This window comes from Apteryx rowi, unplaced genomic scaffold (assembly GCF_003343035.1).
Source record: "Apteryx rowi isolate R43461 unplaced genomic scaffold, aptRow1 scaffold_625, whole genome shotgun sequence".
Taxonomy (NCBI): domain Eukaryota; kingdom Metazoa; phylum Chordata; class Aves; order Apterygiformes; family Apterygidae; genus Apteryx; species Apteryx rowi.
Window position 1 is genome coordinate 147,431 of NW_020450900.1, and position 16,185 is coordinate 163,615.

Consider the following 16,185-nt stretch of genomic DNA (forward strand, 5'->3'; position numbering starts at 1 on the left):
GGATGTCGCCGCAGGCGCCCTCGGACTCACCAGCCGGCAGCGGCGCCGCCTTCCCGCCACGATTCAAACGGGGCTGCCGGGCCCGCCCACGCCGCCGGCGGGGGGGGACGGGGAGGGACGGCTCTTCCTCTCGCCGCCCCCGCAGGAGGAGCCGCCCGGCGGGGCGCAGCAGGCCGCGGGAGAGGAGCGGCGACACCCGCCCTTCCTGAGAGCCCGAGCCGAGGCGGCGCCGCCTGGCGACGGGGAGGAGACGGTTGCGCGGGCGGGCGGTGCCTGGAGGCCCGTGACGTCGTAACGGTCCCGGCGCGCGGCGGCCGTTGTAACGGTGCCCGCGGGCCGGCCCCTGGCACGGCGGAGCGAGGCACGGCCTCTCTCCACGCTCGCAGGCCGCCGGGGCCGCCAAACCCGCCCTCTGGGGCCACACGGGGGAGAGGAGAGGAAAACGTCGGGCGGGTTTCCGCGGTGCCGGCCGCGCCACACCGGCACCCGTGTGGCCGCAGGGGCCTCCCCTCCAGCTGGAAGTTAGCTCGAATTACACAGGATGCTCCTTCTAGGGGCAGAGGGGGACGGCAGCTCTGTTTTCCTTAAGCAGTTTATTGCTTGGCCCAGTCTAATTCAGATGAGATCCTAGCAATCGATTGCTATGATGGAAGGTGGCATAAAGCTTATTTAGGCAGCAAACATCTTAACAGTGGTAAGTGTGGAGTTGGAACATGCTCTGCTGCTGGTACCGCTGCCTTCCTGAGCGCTGGGCTGGTTGTTTAGCTCGGGAAGTTCTCTAGGTGCTGCACTGCTCCCTCCTATGCCCGATTAAATTTGTAATTGGTTCAGGCAGCTGCTCTGGGGAGCTGAAATGGGAAAAAGCGCATGGCCGAGTTGTTGCAAAATGGTTGGGTCATATTCTAAAAATAAAGGTAGTTAGCTAGGCACTGCATGCTTCTTGGGACAGGTAGCTGTGGGCACTGTGAACTGAGCATGTGTGTGCAGGGCTTTACGTGAACACGTGCTAAGCATGGAAGAGGACACACACACTTGTCAGCTATAGCTTAAAGGCACGCCCCCATGGGACATAGTGAGTACTCATGAAGCAGTGGGCAACTTCCTAAACAGTAACTACAAAAATAATACTGTTGTTGAGCTAATTAGGAAATTGTAGACAAGCAGTGTCTAACTAGGAAAACAACTGAGTGAGATCACTTCAAAGATAATCTGCAATCTGAGGTCAAAAATACAGTAGTTACAAAAAAGATTCAAAATATACTACAAAAATATTACTTGGTATAATGGTGTGTCAAAACAAGTCAGATTAAGATTTAAAAACCATGCAGTTCCAGCTCTCTGGTATTTAAAATATAAACCAGGGTGTAGCCATTTGTCAATAGAACAAGGTCCAATTTCTAAATGGTTGAGAAGGGGAGAGAAGACTTTGCTTTTCATGCCACGASTCTCCTTTATCTACAGATAAAGTTGTTCTTCCAAAGACTTCCTCCCCCCCTCCATCCAATCTAGTAAACTAAAACACATTGAAATGTCACTTTGGAAGTGACAAGTGACTTCTCTTTATATTTCTAATTTGTTAGCTGTAGCTGGTAATCCAGGGCAACAAGCAGTAATAGAGAGTACAGCTGTGTTTTTTGTAATGATAAATAGCTCCTTCAGAATGCTTTCCAGCCAAGATTACCAGGACAAAGAAAGGTTTTTCTTTGATGGAATGGGATGTGTTAAGAACATATATCTCAGATCCAGCTCTCAAGTATCACTTGGCCATTTTGAGCTTAGCTCCACTTCAGTCTGTCTTTCCAAACAGCATACATGCATCTTCAAAAGCAAATTTTTCCCAGTCTTATTCAATCCTATAATCAGGTTCTTCCAGTAGCAAATTACTAACGTAACATAGGAACATACAAAGTTACTCAAAAGTATGAAGTCTACCCTGGCGAGGAGCAGAAGCGTTTATTTTACAGTAACATCAAGGCTGCTGTAACCATCTTCATGGTGTTTCATTGTGATGCTTCATCTACCCTGGTTAGATAAATTTGCCTATACAGTTTTTCATTCCATACCCAAACTGGAAAGCCAGATGCACAGTATTGGGGGGAGAGGGAGAGTAAAGGGAGGGAAGACTGGGCAGATGGGAGAACCCCAAAGCAGCTTAAGAGTTTGAGAAGACTACAGATTTCACTCAAAAAAAAAAAATTGCTTATGATGACCAATTTTTTTGTTTGTTTAAAGAATACTGATGAAACAGGCTACATATGAGAACATCCCTTTCTTACAGATATTGGCCAAGAATTAATTTATACATAAATATCAGATCAAAGCAGAAAGTTACCTTTCAAATGTAAAGTGTCAACAACCAGCATGTATCCTGTATTAAGTAGTATGTTTGTAGTAGTGAAGTTTTACAGCTTGTCGGAGTTACCAAATTACACCTCAGGTTGTTAGTCAGCAGCATCTTTCCTTGATAAAGGCACGCATCACTGAGTTGAAATGCAGAAATATTTATTTTGGTTTCCTTCATTGGTTTTGAAAATTGTTTTGGTTTTATAAAACATAGAAATAGCCAACACTAAGCAAACATTTGAATTTCAATGTAAAACTACTGCTCTAACAGTTGACTTGGATTTGTGTACCTTAATTGCACACATGTATGAAATTACGCTACAGAGTAGTGCATTACAATCACACACAAATCTTAGTGCAAACCTTGTTGTGCTTGTATTTTACATATATCCATGTTTTCAAAAAACAGCAATGAATGCTAATGCAAAAACCAACTCTGTTAAAGATAGACTTATGATGTAATAAGGCTTATTTCTGCTGATTCTCAAACAAAAGATGGACTAATAATTTTGTATTTTATCTGAGAATTTAGTTTTTATCCCTGAACAAATAGCTATCCTGCACCAACACACAATTCTGTTGGCACTTTTGAATACTTCCAATTGTTGCAAAGCATCAGGCAGAAACATTCTACCTGACCTATTTCAGTGAAGAATACTCAGTGGCTCATTAAGCACAGAAAACCTCAGGTTATGTCAGAAGCTATTCTGCTTATAGAGGATCTGGCATATTTAAAATAATGCAATTTAAATGTATGTTCATTGCAGGGGAACAAGTGGCTAGAACAGGTGCATGTTCATCTGACTGTTAGCATAGCCCAGCCTCTTGAATGGTTTTATTTTTAGATCTCTAGTTTTCTTGCCAGAGTTAGGATCCGTTCAGTTACAGGGCTGGCATCTCTCTGGAACTGTGTTAATGTAGCAAAGGCTGCATTGCTTAATTAACTGCATCCACACTCCTAGTGCAGGAAAACCAAATGCAGACTTACTCTGGAGAACTTACACGAACCAGTCTCCTTTGAGTGAAGTTCTGACTTCTACCTTACAAAAGTAAGCCTCAAAACTCCTGGCTGGGATCACAGAAGGGAGAAAGTCACTCTGATACCTTGCCCCAATTAGTATTAGGGCTAATGCAAGATGTGATACCAGCTATACAACTGTGTTTTTACAGATTAACTAATCCTTCCCCAGATGCAAGATACTTAGAGGCATTTTCAAACYTACCAAATCCTTTTGGAGTTGACAACCGCAAGATACACTGCAGACAGCAAACATGCTGGCAATAAGGAAAAAAAAAAAAACCCACAAACTTAGCTCCTTGGTTAAGGAGAGTCCCATTTTTGGCCAAGTAAATCTTAAATAACTTGCACATAGTTACCATTTATACTTAAGGCTCTTTTTGGAAATTGTAGGTCACCATAAAAACAATATGCAACACAACTTGACAGTAAGGCAGTGTTCCATTTCTTCAGTGTTCCTATGGCAAGTACCCATTATTGTACAAGTTAATGATTGCACAGTTTCCTTCCTCATGTTTGCTGTAGTCAAATTACAGATATGAAGGTCAACAGTAAACATCAGATGTGTGCCGCTTTCCTCAATCCATTCTGTTACATTTTGGCATTAGCATAGAGTTCATCTATCTGTGACTTGAAGTATTTTCGTAGTTCTGGTCTCTTTGCCTTCAGTGTTGGTGTCAGCAGGCCATTTTCAATAGAAAACATTTCTGCATGCATGGCAATGTCTTTGACCTGGAAAATAAACAGTTACTAACCAAGCTATACCCCCTTGAAAAGACAAGGTGGGGGGGAGGAAATGCTCAGACATCATAACGAAGTCCATCACATAAAAACTTCCCATATGCTAATTAAAACCAGTTTTGGAAGATCTGGATTATATTGTTATATTGTTTTGAAATGCTAATAAGAACAGAATACTTCATTCTCTAAACAGCTTACCTGTTCAAATGACTTCAAACCAGATTCTTTCCCAATCCTCACCATGTCTTCCAGAATGAGTTTTTTGAGGTCCTGTGGATACAGGAAGATAATACATTGTATATCTTGAAAAAGTTGATGCAGAATAGCTAACTATTTGGTTAGATATGTCCCACCTTGTTTTTGCATAGCTCTTCATATGAGCCTTCAGATCCCCTTTTCTTGGCCCAACTGCACAAAGTCTCTGGATCAGGTACCACAATAGCTATTAAGAAGGCCTAAAAAGAAATATTTTGTCAAGTTTGTTTTGTTGCTTTTTATTTTTAAAAATCAACTTGGGTTCCTGCCCACTTTTTACTAGTCACTTCAAAGGCAGTTCTTATCCTGCTGTAAAATCAGCAGCTTTCTACTGCTTAAAAGTTCAGTTCAAAAGCTTATGTTTAATAGACTTACACTTGTTACGACCTATGTTTCAATTTACACTTATAAAAATGTGAACATAATGTTATTTGAGTTTCCCCACATGCTGTTAGCAATTTACATATTGTCATTAATACTCAAAACTGAATTAATCTAGGTCCACTGCTCAGTCTGAAACCAAATCCAGAAACATGCAACTCTTAGTGTCCAAACTGGATTCGGAGCCAAAATATGTAACAGTGAAAAATTCTAAGATTTCAATCCCATGAAAGTTTGGGGTGGGGGGAGGGAAGAAAGGAAGGCTTTTCTGCAGCCTCCTCTTGCGCTCATTTTAAAAATTACCTGAAAAATGCTTACCTGCAGGCTCTCTCCATGAACAAACACCTGAGCAAGTGGTTCACTTCTCAGATACACATTTTCTATTTTCTCTGGTGCTATGTACTCTCCCTGGGCTAATTTAAATATGTGTTTTTTCCGGTCAATGATCTTCAGTGTACCATTCTGTTGACAGAAATAGTTTCTACTCAGAAGAGGCACTTCACACGGTAATCGGTCTATACAGCTTAAGCACTCTGTGATAGATCATGTAACACATCAGAATTAAAACGTATGAACAAGAGTTTGCTTTTATGTATTTCCACTTCAGACAGTACTGGGAAACATTTGCAAGTCATCTTCAACAGACCAGAAGTGTTACTGCTTAAATTCTGGCTTAATAGTAACTTAAAGCTGTATGGGGGGGGGGGGGAGAGAAGGATTATTAGCAGTACCTGTTCTGAGGCTCTCTCTAGTTTACATTAGGTGGGTGCAGAGTTGGATGTGTCGACCAGTGCCTGTTTTCTTCTCACATTAGTTTTACAGGGCTCTGGCTCTAGCAGTATTTTACTGTATTATGTAATCTAACTTGTATGAAGAAACTGTCTTGGATCCTTCACATTGTTTGTTTCATATACAACAGTACCAGTTGTAAGGACTATCCTCCTCCTAAACTGATTTGTCCCTTGCCCTAATTAGTTATGTTTATTACAAAATACGTAACTTAGCAAGTGAAGTTAGCAATAATAACCACAGAAGTAGATTTCAGTTACTCAGGTTAACTTACAGGTAACCATTTCCCAATATCTCCTGTATGGAGCCAGCCATCTTTGTCCAGAGCTTCTGCTGTTTTTTCTGGATCTTTCAAATAACCATGAAATACGTTTGGCCCTTTCACGCACACCTGAAACAACACTTTGTTAATTTATGCCACTATGAAGGAAAGTTCATGATCACTATTTGCAAGGAATGCTTTCTCCAACAGATCTCAATATCCCTCATTTGATCACTAAAAAGACAAAATGCAGTTTATGCATTAATACAGAAACCTTTGTTCATATGTTTGAGACCTGACATTTTCATTATAATAAAATATAATAAAAAGCAAATGGAAGCATCTTTCAGTCCAGTAGCAGTGTTTCTACTTGCTATTTGAATAATCTGCATTTATCAAGCCATTAATATCCAAAGAAATTCTGCTGGTATCTGGAAATACTACCTCTCATAGTTAGGGAACATTTTTGATTTGGCTTTGGTAAGCAGCAGGGGCATTATTGGAAAGCTAGCTATGAAAAAAGCTGTAGATCAAGCAATCACTTGTTTGTTATCCAAAAGTAAAATAGTATAATTAATCCCTTCAGGTTTAGAACACTCGAAACTTCTCCATTTAAAAAAAAAAAAAAAAAAAACACACACACACACCACACACTAGAATTCCTTTAAATTGAAAGTTGTCAGGATTTGTATACCAAGTAAAAAAAACAACAACTTTTCTGGATTTAACTGGATGCAGGGAGATTAAAAGAATCAAATAACATGCTTACAAGGAATGAGAAAAGGACCACCAACAACCAGAAAAATCAAAGGAACCGAGGTGAAAGGGTTGCAAGAGAGAGTCAGGTCAGACCTGACAAGCTAAGTTAAAACAAGTAGTTAACTGTCTGTCAACAAAATAAGGAATGTGAAAATAAAGCAATCAGTCAGGAACATAAAGTAGAGTCTGAAGAATCCAGAAACGGTCCCAGATCTAAGTATTTTCTTCTCAGTATAATCCTCAAGGTTGTCAAGGTGTTGTTTCTTTTCTGAAGGTTTCTTATTCTGTTATTTAAGGACCAGCAGGACAACAGAATACCTGCTGGAAACCAGGGCACAGACATAGGCAAGATAAACAAGATGCAAGCAAACTGCGGAGATCCCCAACACACAGCTGCTGAGCATCAGATGCCTGAATATTGCAAAAGCTCTGCACAGAGCACTCAAAACCCAAAGATTTCTAACAGTTGCACCAGTTTGAGAGTGGTTTAGCATGCTTGCCTATTATGCAATAAACAGTGGTCTGAGCAATACTACCAAGACTCTACAATAAGTCTGGAAGAATGAGATAGAAAATGCAGTTTTAAGTTTCAGCCAAATGGGTAATAAATATTGATAAAGACTGATAAAATACTAAGCCAATTATTAGTATAGGAGATTAGTGCAGTTATAAAATGAGCACAGAACTAACTAAAGAATCTTTAAACACTTATCAATTCTGAGACTAGACAAAATTAGCAATATTTAAAGACCAACTCTTGAGAAACTCACCCTAAGTATTTTCACTGCTTACCTTGGCATAAAGTACAGATCTGGTCCTGAACAGTTAATTAGAATACAAAATCCAAAAGATTTAATCAATACAAGGGAGATCAGAATATTAGTGAGGATTATGGTGCCCTTGTAGAGATGGTACCAAGCTAGTTATAAAGGAAAAGTCATGCTTTACGAACTAATAGTCATTTCTGCTATAAAACAGAGCTTATCTGGAAAGGAATGAGCAAAGGAGAGCTCTAGCTGTCCCAGTCAAATCAAAGGATGACTGATCCAATGTTTTTCATAGCTCCTATAATCACAGGATGGCAGTAGGTGATGGCTCTTCCCAACAGAGACAGCAGACATTTATCTTTATCCTGCTAACTGGCACTAACACTTCATCTTCATATGCAATTCTACTTACAAATGTATCCTTGAACATGGATAACTGGCAAGAGTGAAAAGAAAGGCCAACAGAACTGAGGAGATTGAAAGCCTCTTCTCAGAAAGGAGGACCAAAAAGTGTGTTTAACCCAGCTGAAGATAAAAACTGAAGAGCAGACAGAGGAGGAGGCAGATCTACTTTATGCAAAGAATAATGAGAGCCAGTTTACAGTTATGTGCTTCAGTGCTGTGAAATAAGTTAAAACACTTGCATTTGTTCAATCCAGAAGAGCTTGCATTGTGAAGTTAGGACTGAATGACCAAGATATGGCACCTGATAACTTTAAGGGTTTATTATATTTATTCAAATCCAAAGTAACTCCTCATTCGGCAAGCTTTCACAGTAAGTGTAAAGAAACCTTAAAAAAAAAAAGCAGCTTTTTAAAAAAAAAAAAAATTACTTAACTATTTCTCACTATAATGATATATATTCAGTTCCTCTAGCAGACCAAACTTAAAAAGCATGTTTAAAATGTATCAAAAAACACTGATGAAGACTAAAGATGGGGTCATATGCAAGACTGAGAGGAACCTAGACATTCTTCTTCACTTGCAGCCAGCCAGCCTCCCACCTCCATTCCTGACTAGATCCTTAAGTAGTTCTGGGACTTGAACAAAGCCCRATGATTTGTAGGGGGTGAGGAGGGGTGCCTCTGGTCTCAAACAAATCATGACATTTCCCCCCCCCCAAAAAAAAAGCGTTGTACATTGTTCTGTACATTGTTTGCAGTCACAAATTAGTTACTTGCTTAAGGTACTTTTTATTTATCATCCCAAAGGCTCTCAAAAGCCTATGAAAGACACCACAATTACTTTCAGGGCTTGAAACAACCATAAAATGGAAGTCTGTTCAAAGTCTATACACAAAGTGTTTATAGCTATACTTAGACAAAATATTTAAAGAGTAAGAGCATATAGCATTATATACAAAACTGGGTTCTCAAAGTACAGTCTGTAACATGCATGAATGTATGCATTCGTTTTGTGCAGAAGCATATTCACGCAGTTGCCACAAGTGAACGGCAACCTTCTTGGCAGTTTTTCCATTTGTCTTAGCACTGGTTCAGCTATTTTAAGGTACCTCACATTACCCCAGGATGCATGCTTACACATCACAAGCTGGATAGCAAGCTAGTGCATCAGTTGTTCCATAGCACCTGGGGAGGTGGGAAAGGAGGTCTGCTAGTGTTTACTGAAGGACACAGGCAGTAGGACACAGCCAGCTTCTCCGCTGAATTGAGGGTTCCAACCCCCATATGCAACACAGCATGTTCATCACATAACTGTTGATGCATAGCAACCTGTTATCCCACAGTAGACTTTTTCTTCCCTTCCAATACACTAATTTCTGGAAGATGGAAAAGTTTAGATTTAGGTAAATACAGTACATAATGTGGTACACTGCACAGAGCTGAAGACAATTAGATAAAGAGATTGTTTCCAATCTTGTATTTCTGTAAATCACTCCAGCAAATTTCTTCCACCCCCACCAACATAAAAGTTTAGTCATTAGAGCAATATACTGCTAAGTTTTCAAATCAAGTCTGTAATCATCTGTCTGTTTTGCTTCTGTAAATTGCCTACATGCAAGACAAGTCACAGATTGTTGGCTGCAGGACAATTTTACTGAACTCAGTCAGTGATTTGTTATTTCATGAACTAAAAGAAAAAACTTCCAAGATTTAAGTGGCTTGTATTGACCTTTAGAAATCACTCACCTCACCCTCTCCTTTGACAGCCAAGTAATTCATTTCTTCTACATCAACAAGCTTTATGATATTACATGGCATTGGTGCTCCAACATGACCTATTAAACAGGGAAACAGTTCAATAGCCTCAATGAGTTTTTGGCCAGGTCCTTATACCAATAAGCTGTCTACATATTTAAGTTATCCAAAAGAAGGAATACCAGTTCCTGATAATATATTATACAAATACAGTAGTTGAAATTTCTTAGTACTGAAATATGTAAATTCTCAGATATCCCCAGAACATTATCAACTTCTGAACCATGTATTCAGGCTTTTTACTGTTATGATCCTCCCTCTATTGACATACTTCAGTAGCAAAAATCTCCATATAACTTCAAATATTAAAATTATTTCAGGTAAGGAACTAGAGGTGTAACAGCTGTGAGAAATGTAAACTKCTCTGACACCAAAAAATGCCATTTAAGTTTCCAAAGCTGTATTTATACACAGCAGATCCCCATTCTCCAAGAATCACATCAACTTGCTACTATGACCTCTTCTCTTCTACATCCATTTCAACTTACAAGGACAAAGTTCATTAAAAAATTTAGATTGTTTAACACTCCTAGCTATTTAGAGGTAGGGACATCAAGAGATCTCTTCTGAACTTTTTTATTACTTCCCTGAGAAAAACACTGTCTTATGCTTTATGATAGTTATAAGGAACACTAGATGTGATCAGCATCCTGAAGTCTCAGAGACATGCAGACCATTAGACACCATACCTGCTGTCCAGTCACCAGGCAGTGACAGCGAGCATCCAGCTGTGCATTCAGTCTGTCCATAACCTTCATAGAACTAGGAAGTGAAGCCAAAAGCTTACTTTAATCTCTTGCTTTTTTAATTTCTTTGTTAAAACAAAATTAATATTTTACTTGTTTTTCCAGTCAGGTTTAAATTTGAGTTTAGCATAATTCTCAGCATTTTCTAAAAAAAGGAACACCACCATATTACAAAAAGTCTTATTAAAATACACAATTTCAAGTGCTATTATTTCACCTTCAGTTCTGATATTTACTTAACATTTCACTCCAGCTCACACACTATACTACACCTGCACAAACCAAAATAGAAACCAACAGGGAGAATTCAACAGGAAGAAACTTTAAGAATAGGAGAACATAAGTACTAGCAGTGACAGTTTTGTCCAAGACAGTCAGGAATGGAATCCCTATATCCCGTCACAATTCTGTGGTTATTATATACAGGACAGACTTCCCCTTTATGTGCAAAACTCACTGCTGCAACAGCACAGAAGTGAAAAACTTGAAGTCAGGGCAACCCCATATATTTTAAAGTTACAAAGAGTGTTTTAATGTTTCCAGTTGTTGAAGCTTATTACAACACATTTGYTCCATTGTGTGCAAAGATTTATTGAGATTTTTACCTCAAAAAGCATATACTTTGAAGAGGTTCTTTGGTAAGAATAAATGCAGTTTATGCAAAAACATTAAAGTTTACAGCAGCCCAAAAAGTCTTTCCCTTAAGACAGTTTGGTTAGTTACTTCAGTATCATAAAGACTTTGGGGTGAGTACAGAAGCCTCAGGGAATTAAGAGATGAACTTTGTGAAGGAATTCAGTTTGTAAATATGCACTTGTATAGCCTCCAAAAAGAATGCTAAAAAGTTATCCATGTAATCAGACCACTAGAAATGCCTCTAACAAAAGTTTGAATCAGTTACTAGAATCTGTATGTTTTGGATTAAAGCCAGGAAACTCACCTGACAGCCAAGAGCTGTTCTTAAGAAGGTCAGTACACTTGCAGACACAGGTGCTGCTCCTGTGACCATCAGCCTYACCTTTCCTCCCAAACTTGCCTACAACAGACACAAGATACTGCAGACACCAAAACCATTTTGGAGAGAGGTTTCCAGAATCTTCCCTCCCACCCTCAGCCACTACTCACCTACAAGTGCCACCCAAAAATGTTAGAGGTTAGAGTTTAGTATCCTATAGCAAGTTGTCTTTCTTGGAGTGTTTTACCCTCATAGGGGCTGGAAGAAATCATATCTCAAATATGCATTACCTACAAATGCTACCTGTGGTGTTACTGCACTATAGACTCAGCCAGAAGTCTAAGGAGCATAAGTCATGGCCCTACAGCAACAGGTTTGTATTCAGAGCAGTCATACTGTAAATCCATCTTGTACCTACTTCTCATACATCCTGAACGCTATAAAAATCAGCCTCAGGGGTATGTTGTACAACCAAGGTTAGGGCTATAGCAAGTGAACACCATGCATAATACCAGGCTTACTTACAATTTACCAACAGTGGGGAGGCTGTAGGGGCAACAGGTGGCACTAAGTAACATTTAGCTTTTCTCTTTCAGAAAGACAGTATTTGCTTTCAAAGGGGTAAGAGGGAAGAACCAGACTGTTTCAGAGTAACTTCCTTATTACAATTAACAGATTATTAAAGCAAAGGAAACTGAAAGATTAAGGTGGAAACAAAAAACAAGACTGCTTTGAGTTTTATTCTGAATAGCCAGGCAGTCTTTAATCATAGGGATGCAAGTGCATGCCATATTATAACCACTCATCAAATTCAGCTATTGCAAACTGATGCCTATAAACTACTAAGTAGATGGGATCTATATGGTGATGCTTCACACTTTCACTATTAAAATTACATGTCACTCTGCTGTTTTGTACCATAAAGTAAGCATATTTGGAGGTCTGTTCCCAGAATAATCATCATTACCAAATAATGAAGTTATCCCTCTTCCAATATCTGTAACACAAAGGGTCTTAGTAGGCAAGCACAGCAACTTTCAAGCATACCTGTATTTTTCGGAAGATGAATTTATCCCAGAAACTGTTATTTCTTATTATACCACTTCTAAGTTCGGCTTCTTTCCTCTTCGAAGCAAAATCCAGCATCCACCTCTTCAGTGATGTATTTGCCTGTCCAAAAATCTATTAAGAAAAATGATCTTGCATTAGAAGACTCAGACTACCATTCCTTTTTTCTTACAGTAGCATGCATAAAGACTCTTAACAGTGAAACACAGGTAAATTACATGATCTTTACTGGTAAACTGCTTAATTCTGGAAGGAAATGCTTGCGGATTTGAATTTTGGCCTCTTAACCTCAGTTCAAAACCTATCCACCAAAATCAGTGCTTAACTAGTTCTCAATTCTCATCCAGCAGCGCGTATTGCTTTTTTGGTGTATTGTTCCTTCATTAAAATGAAAGTGGATGTTTGCTTGTTTTGCTATCCCAGTTTGATTTAAATTTGAGTTCAGCATAATCCTCATCATCTTCCAAAGATTATGCCACCATAATATGAAGAGTAATAGGCACACTGTTAACAAAAAATAAATAAATAATCAGGGTTTTCCAGGGAGATGCAGATGCCTTCAGAAATTTCAAACACAGATCTGTCTAGCATATAAGAACTTGCTTTTCAGGTCACTTTTGAAAGGCTCCTTATAGTTGCTCCCAGAAAGCCACAGAGCAGACTGAAAGACAGACCACAGATTAGCATATTCACTTTAAGACAGACCCAGCAGCTCCCAGCATTACTGGGGTCCCCACCTCAATTTCCTGCTTTTGAGCTTCACATGCCAGGTTACTGCAAGGCTGGGTGGGGTTGAACCTGTGCTGTAAAAGTGTGAAAGCCGCATGGTGCCAGAGACGTCAAGCAAGAGGATATCGGGAAAGGAGAAGATAGTCCCAAGTTTTGGCTCTGTTTCTACAGCTCCAATACAGAATGCCTGAGCAGAACGGTGGGCAAATTTTAAGCCCTACAGATCAACAGGCAGGTCTCAGGATTTTGTCCCCTCCAAATGGATCAGTCACGCTATTTGTTCTGGGGCCAAACAGAACAAGCATTATACTACTTGCTGTTTCAAAGTACTTTTCCAACAGGCAAGGTCCTTGCCTGATCCTTGCCTCTAGCCTCAGTTAGGACACTCTCCTGGCTAAAAGGGCATAGGACAGGTCTGCCATTTGTTTAGCAACCAAAAGAATATTAGCGGTATCCTCCAACTCCTCTGGCTGTGTCCTAAGATCACAGAATCACAGAATGGTTGAGATTGGAAGGGACCTCTGGAGATCGTCTAAGTCCAACCCCCCTGCTCAAGCAGGGTTACCAAGAGCATGTTGCACAGGATCGCGTCCAGGCAGGTTTTGAGTATCTCCAGACAAGGAGACTCCACAACCTCAAGATTAGTCAGTCATCCATATATAAGAGGATAATTTAAAATCCTAAATGCAAAAAAAATCAAATTCTTAATTCCCACCTCAGATGACCCAGCTCAGGATAACAGGCAAACAGCAAGTACAGCTCAGAATGGGGCTGCTGACACACCCTCTCCCCAGCACTCCTGACTGGCTGGTTTAGGTCTCCCTGCTAGATATGCTGGCTCTTGTGTAGGAAATTTGTACACGTCCATGCGACCATAGGCAAACACTTGACCTGGGTTTACAAATTCCACTCCATGAGTCAGATGCTAAAAATGTGGCATGCGAACACTAAGCGTCATGTTCGTGTTGTAGACTGGGCTTAAATAGCTTGCTCAGAGCAAAACATTAAGTCATTGATAGAGCTGGACAAAACTCAAGTCTCCTAGTCAGACTTCTCTACGCTAGTATTTGCTGCCTGGAAGTGCTTTAATACAACCAAATACTACTTCCTATACTTTCAGGCCTGTTTAGGAAGGGAGACAGCAATTTGTTAGCATGCCAACTGAACATCCCAGAGCACAGTTACTTCTACCATGTCAGCACAGACTTCAGAAAGATCTCTTAAAACCCTGCCCAGTTCTAGGCTCACACCTTTAGACTTACCTTGTCAAACATTCTGTTCAACAGTCTTGGTACTACAGGAAATACAGTTGGCTGCAGCGTTTTTAGGTCATCCATAAGTAGTCTGATATCCCCTTGAAAGAATCCTATCCGAGCTCCATGGCATAGAATCACGCACTGTTAGAAACAAGGAAAGTGCCTGTGAAAACTGTACATGTAATTTCTTCTAGCTGTATCTGCGTATGAGTGTCCTATGTGGGGTGGACTGTGCAGGGTCCACCTTAAATCCTCACAGCCTCTGGACAAGTTCTACAGCAATTGCAGACTACAGAATAGGATAGGAAAGCTCAAGTAGCAAGACATGCCTGTTGTACCCAGGCCAAGGACTTTGATATAACGAGATACTGTACAAAAGCCTTTATCTGAAAGGGCAGCTGCCCAAATAACGCCATGCCAGTGACGCAGAGGTAGCAAAGATTGAAAAACAAAACTTCTCTATTTTAAAAATTCATTTAACAAGCTTATTAAAAACACCAGAACTTTGTTCCCTGCTATACACACCAAGAAATTCTGCATTTAAGTCAGCACACGCTATGTATTGGTCCAGCAGGAATTTCTGCTGTGTAGTATTTGTTTTAAGTTCTCTTACATTTCAGTTTTCTTTCCTGTTTCACAGCATGATTGACATGAGCAAAGGATTTGCTGTTAGGTGATCAAGACAGTCTTTGGGAGATTCTAGCAAAAAGAGCCAATGCTAATTTCTGCATCACTTCAGACCTACACCCAAGGAAGGAAGGCTTAATCCTGTAGTGTTCCATATTCTTTCTGGGATCTTCCCCCACCCCAGTATCTACATATCCAGGATTTTTGTTTCTTCCGTTTTCTTAGTATTTTATTTATTCTTTTTATTAACATCCCTACTCTTTGTGTTTCTCTATACCTGCCCATTTTATTTCTTCCCCTTCCCCCATAACACCTCTTCCTTCATTTCCTGCCATCCATTGTTATGCTTTCCACACATGAGCCTTGCTAAAGGCTCACTTTTCCTCTCCACCCATGCTTTGTCACCATCTACTAAAAAGGAGCAAATGCATCAGTCCAAATGGAGTGAACAGCAACTGCCTTTGCTTGGTGGGAACACACATGGCCTGTCACTTCCTTTGATCCTCTAGCTTCCTCAGGAAGCAGAGATCAGAGACCACCAGCTTTGCAACATTAGCAAGGGACAGGCTTTAAACACAATTTCTCACAGACCCTGTGTTCATACCTATCCCCAACAGTAAAGAATCTTTTCTCCTTACTAGAGACTGAAAGCTTTTTGCTTAACCACCTTAGATAGATACACCTCTTTCATAGGGACCACAAACAAAGGAATACTGAGATCCAAAACCTCTGCTTCTCATTTTATTTTTTTAGAGCACAAGTTTCCTTCCTGTTTCTACTGCATAACCAAGAGCAGAGTTGTTCCCTAAAACAGAGCTTGCACCTTCTGATGCAAGACAGAAATCAATAAAACAGACACTGAAGCATAACTGGTGTCCATGTTACCAGGAAAAACAGTGCTGAAAGTCTAAGGGCAACTGTACACCTCAGTCAAGTTGTACCTATTCCCAGGCTTCATAACAAATGTGTACATGTGTGTGCACACGCATGTAAATAACAATACACAGGCAGGCATTGACCTAACCCTTTCAGTAGAACACTCAGGATTTCAAACTGAAACCACAGGACTCAACTTCTGGCTCCGTATGTCTTTGCATACTTTACATGGAGGCGGTTTTGTTTTTTCAACACTTGGGATACACACTACTGAAATCATGCATGTGTATGCTGAAGGTGGATGTATCACTTCATTATGGGCTCAAAGTTCTTTATTCAGACTGCCATTACTGAGCCAGCTCTGAGGTTTCTCATCCTCCAGAAATGGAGCCCC

At 40.2% G+C, this 16,185-nt stretch overlaps 2 protein-coding genes across 6 annotated transcripts in view; both read right to left on the reverse strand.

Annotated features, from left to right (window-relative positions):
• CENPU (centromere protein U) overlaps positions 1-202 on the reverse strand; it is a 13,987-nt gene extending 13,785 nt beyond the window's left edge. For both annotated transcript variants that reach the window (XM_026084076.1, XM_026084074.1), the window contains exon 1: positions 31-202. The gene's annotated coding sequence lies outside the window, so the exon portion shown is untranslated. The remainder of the gene's footprint in view (positions 1-30) is intronic.
• A 2,089-nt stretch (positions 203-2,291) lies between these two features.
• Positions 2,292-16,185, reverse strand: part of ACSL1 (acyl-CoA synthetase long chain family member 1) — a 63,651-nt gene continuing 49,757 nt past the window's right edge. For 3 of the 4 annotated variants that reach the window (XM_026084082.1, XM_026084079.1, XM_026084080.1), the window contains exons 12-21: positions 14,295-14,429; positions 12,283-12,417; positions 11,221-11,316; positions 10,224-10,296; positions 9,466-9,554; positions 5,802-5,918; positions 5,057-5,200; positions 4,456-4,557; positions 4,301-4,372; positions 2,292-4,093 (exon numbers count right to left, since the gene is read on the reverse strand). In XM_026084082.1, the coding sequence (XP_025939867.1) occupies positions 3,953-4,093; positions 4,301-4,372; positions 4,456-4,557; positions 5,057-5,200; positions 5,802-5,918; positions 9,466-9,554; positions 10,224-10,296; positions 11,221-11,316; positions 12,283-12,417; positions 14,295-14,429 (1,104 nt within the window). In that variant the 3' untranslated portion in view covers positions 2,292-3,952. The remainder of the gene's footprint in view (positions 4,094-4,300; positions 4,373-4,455; positions 4,558-5,056; positions 5,201-5,801; positions 5,919-9,465; positions 9,555-10,223; positions 10,297-11,220; positions 11,317-12,282; positions 12,418-14,294; positions 14,430-16,185) is intronic. The other variant, XM_026084081.1, reaches the window with a different exon arrangement.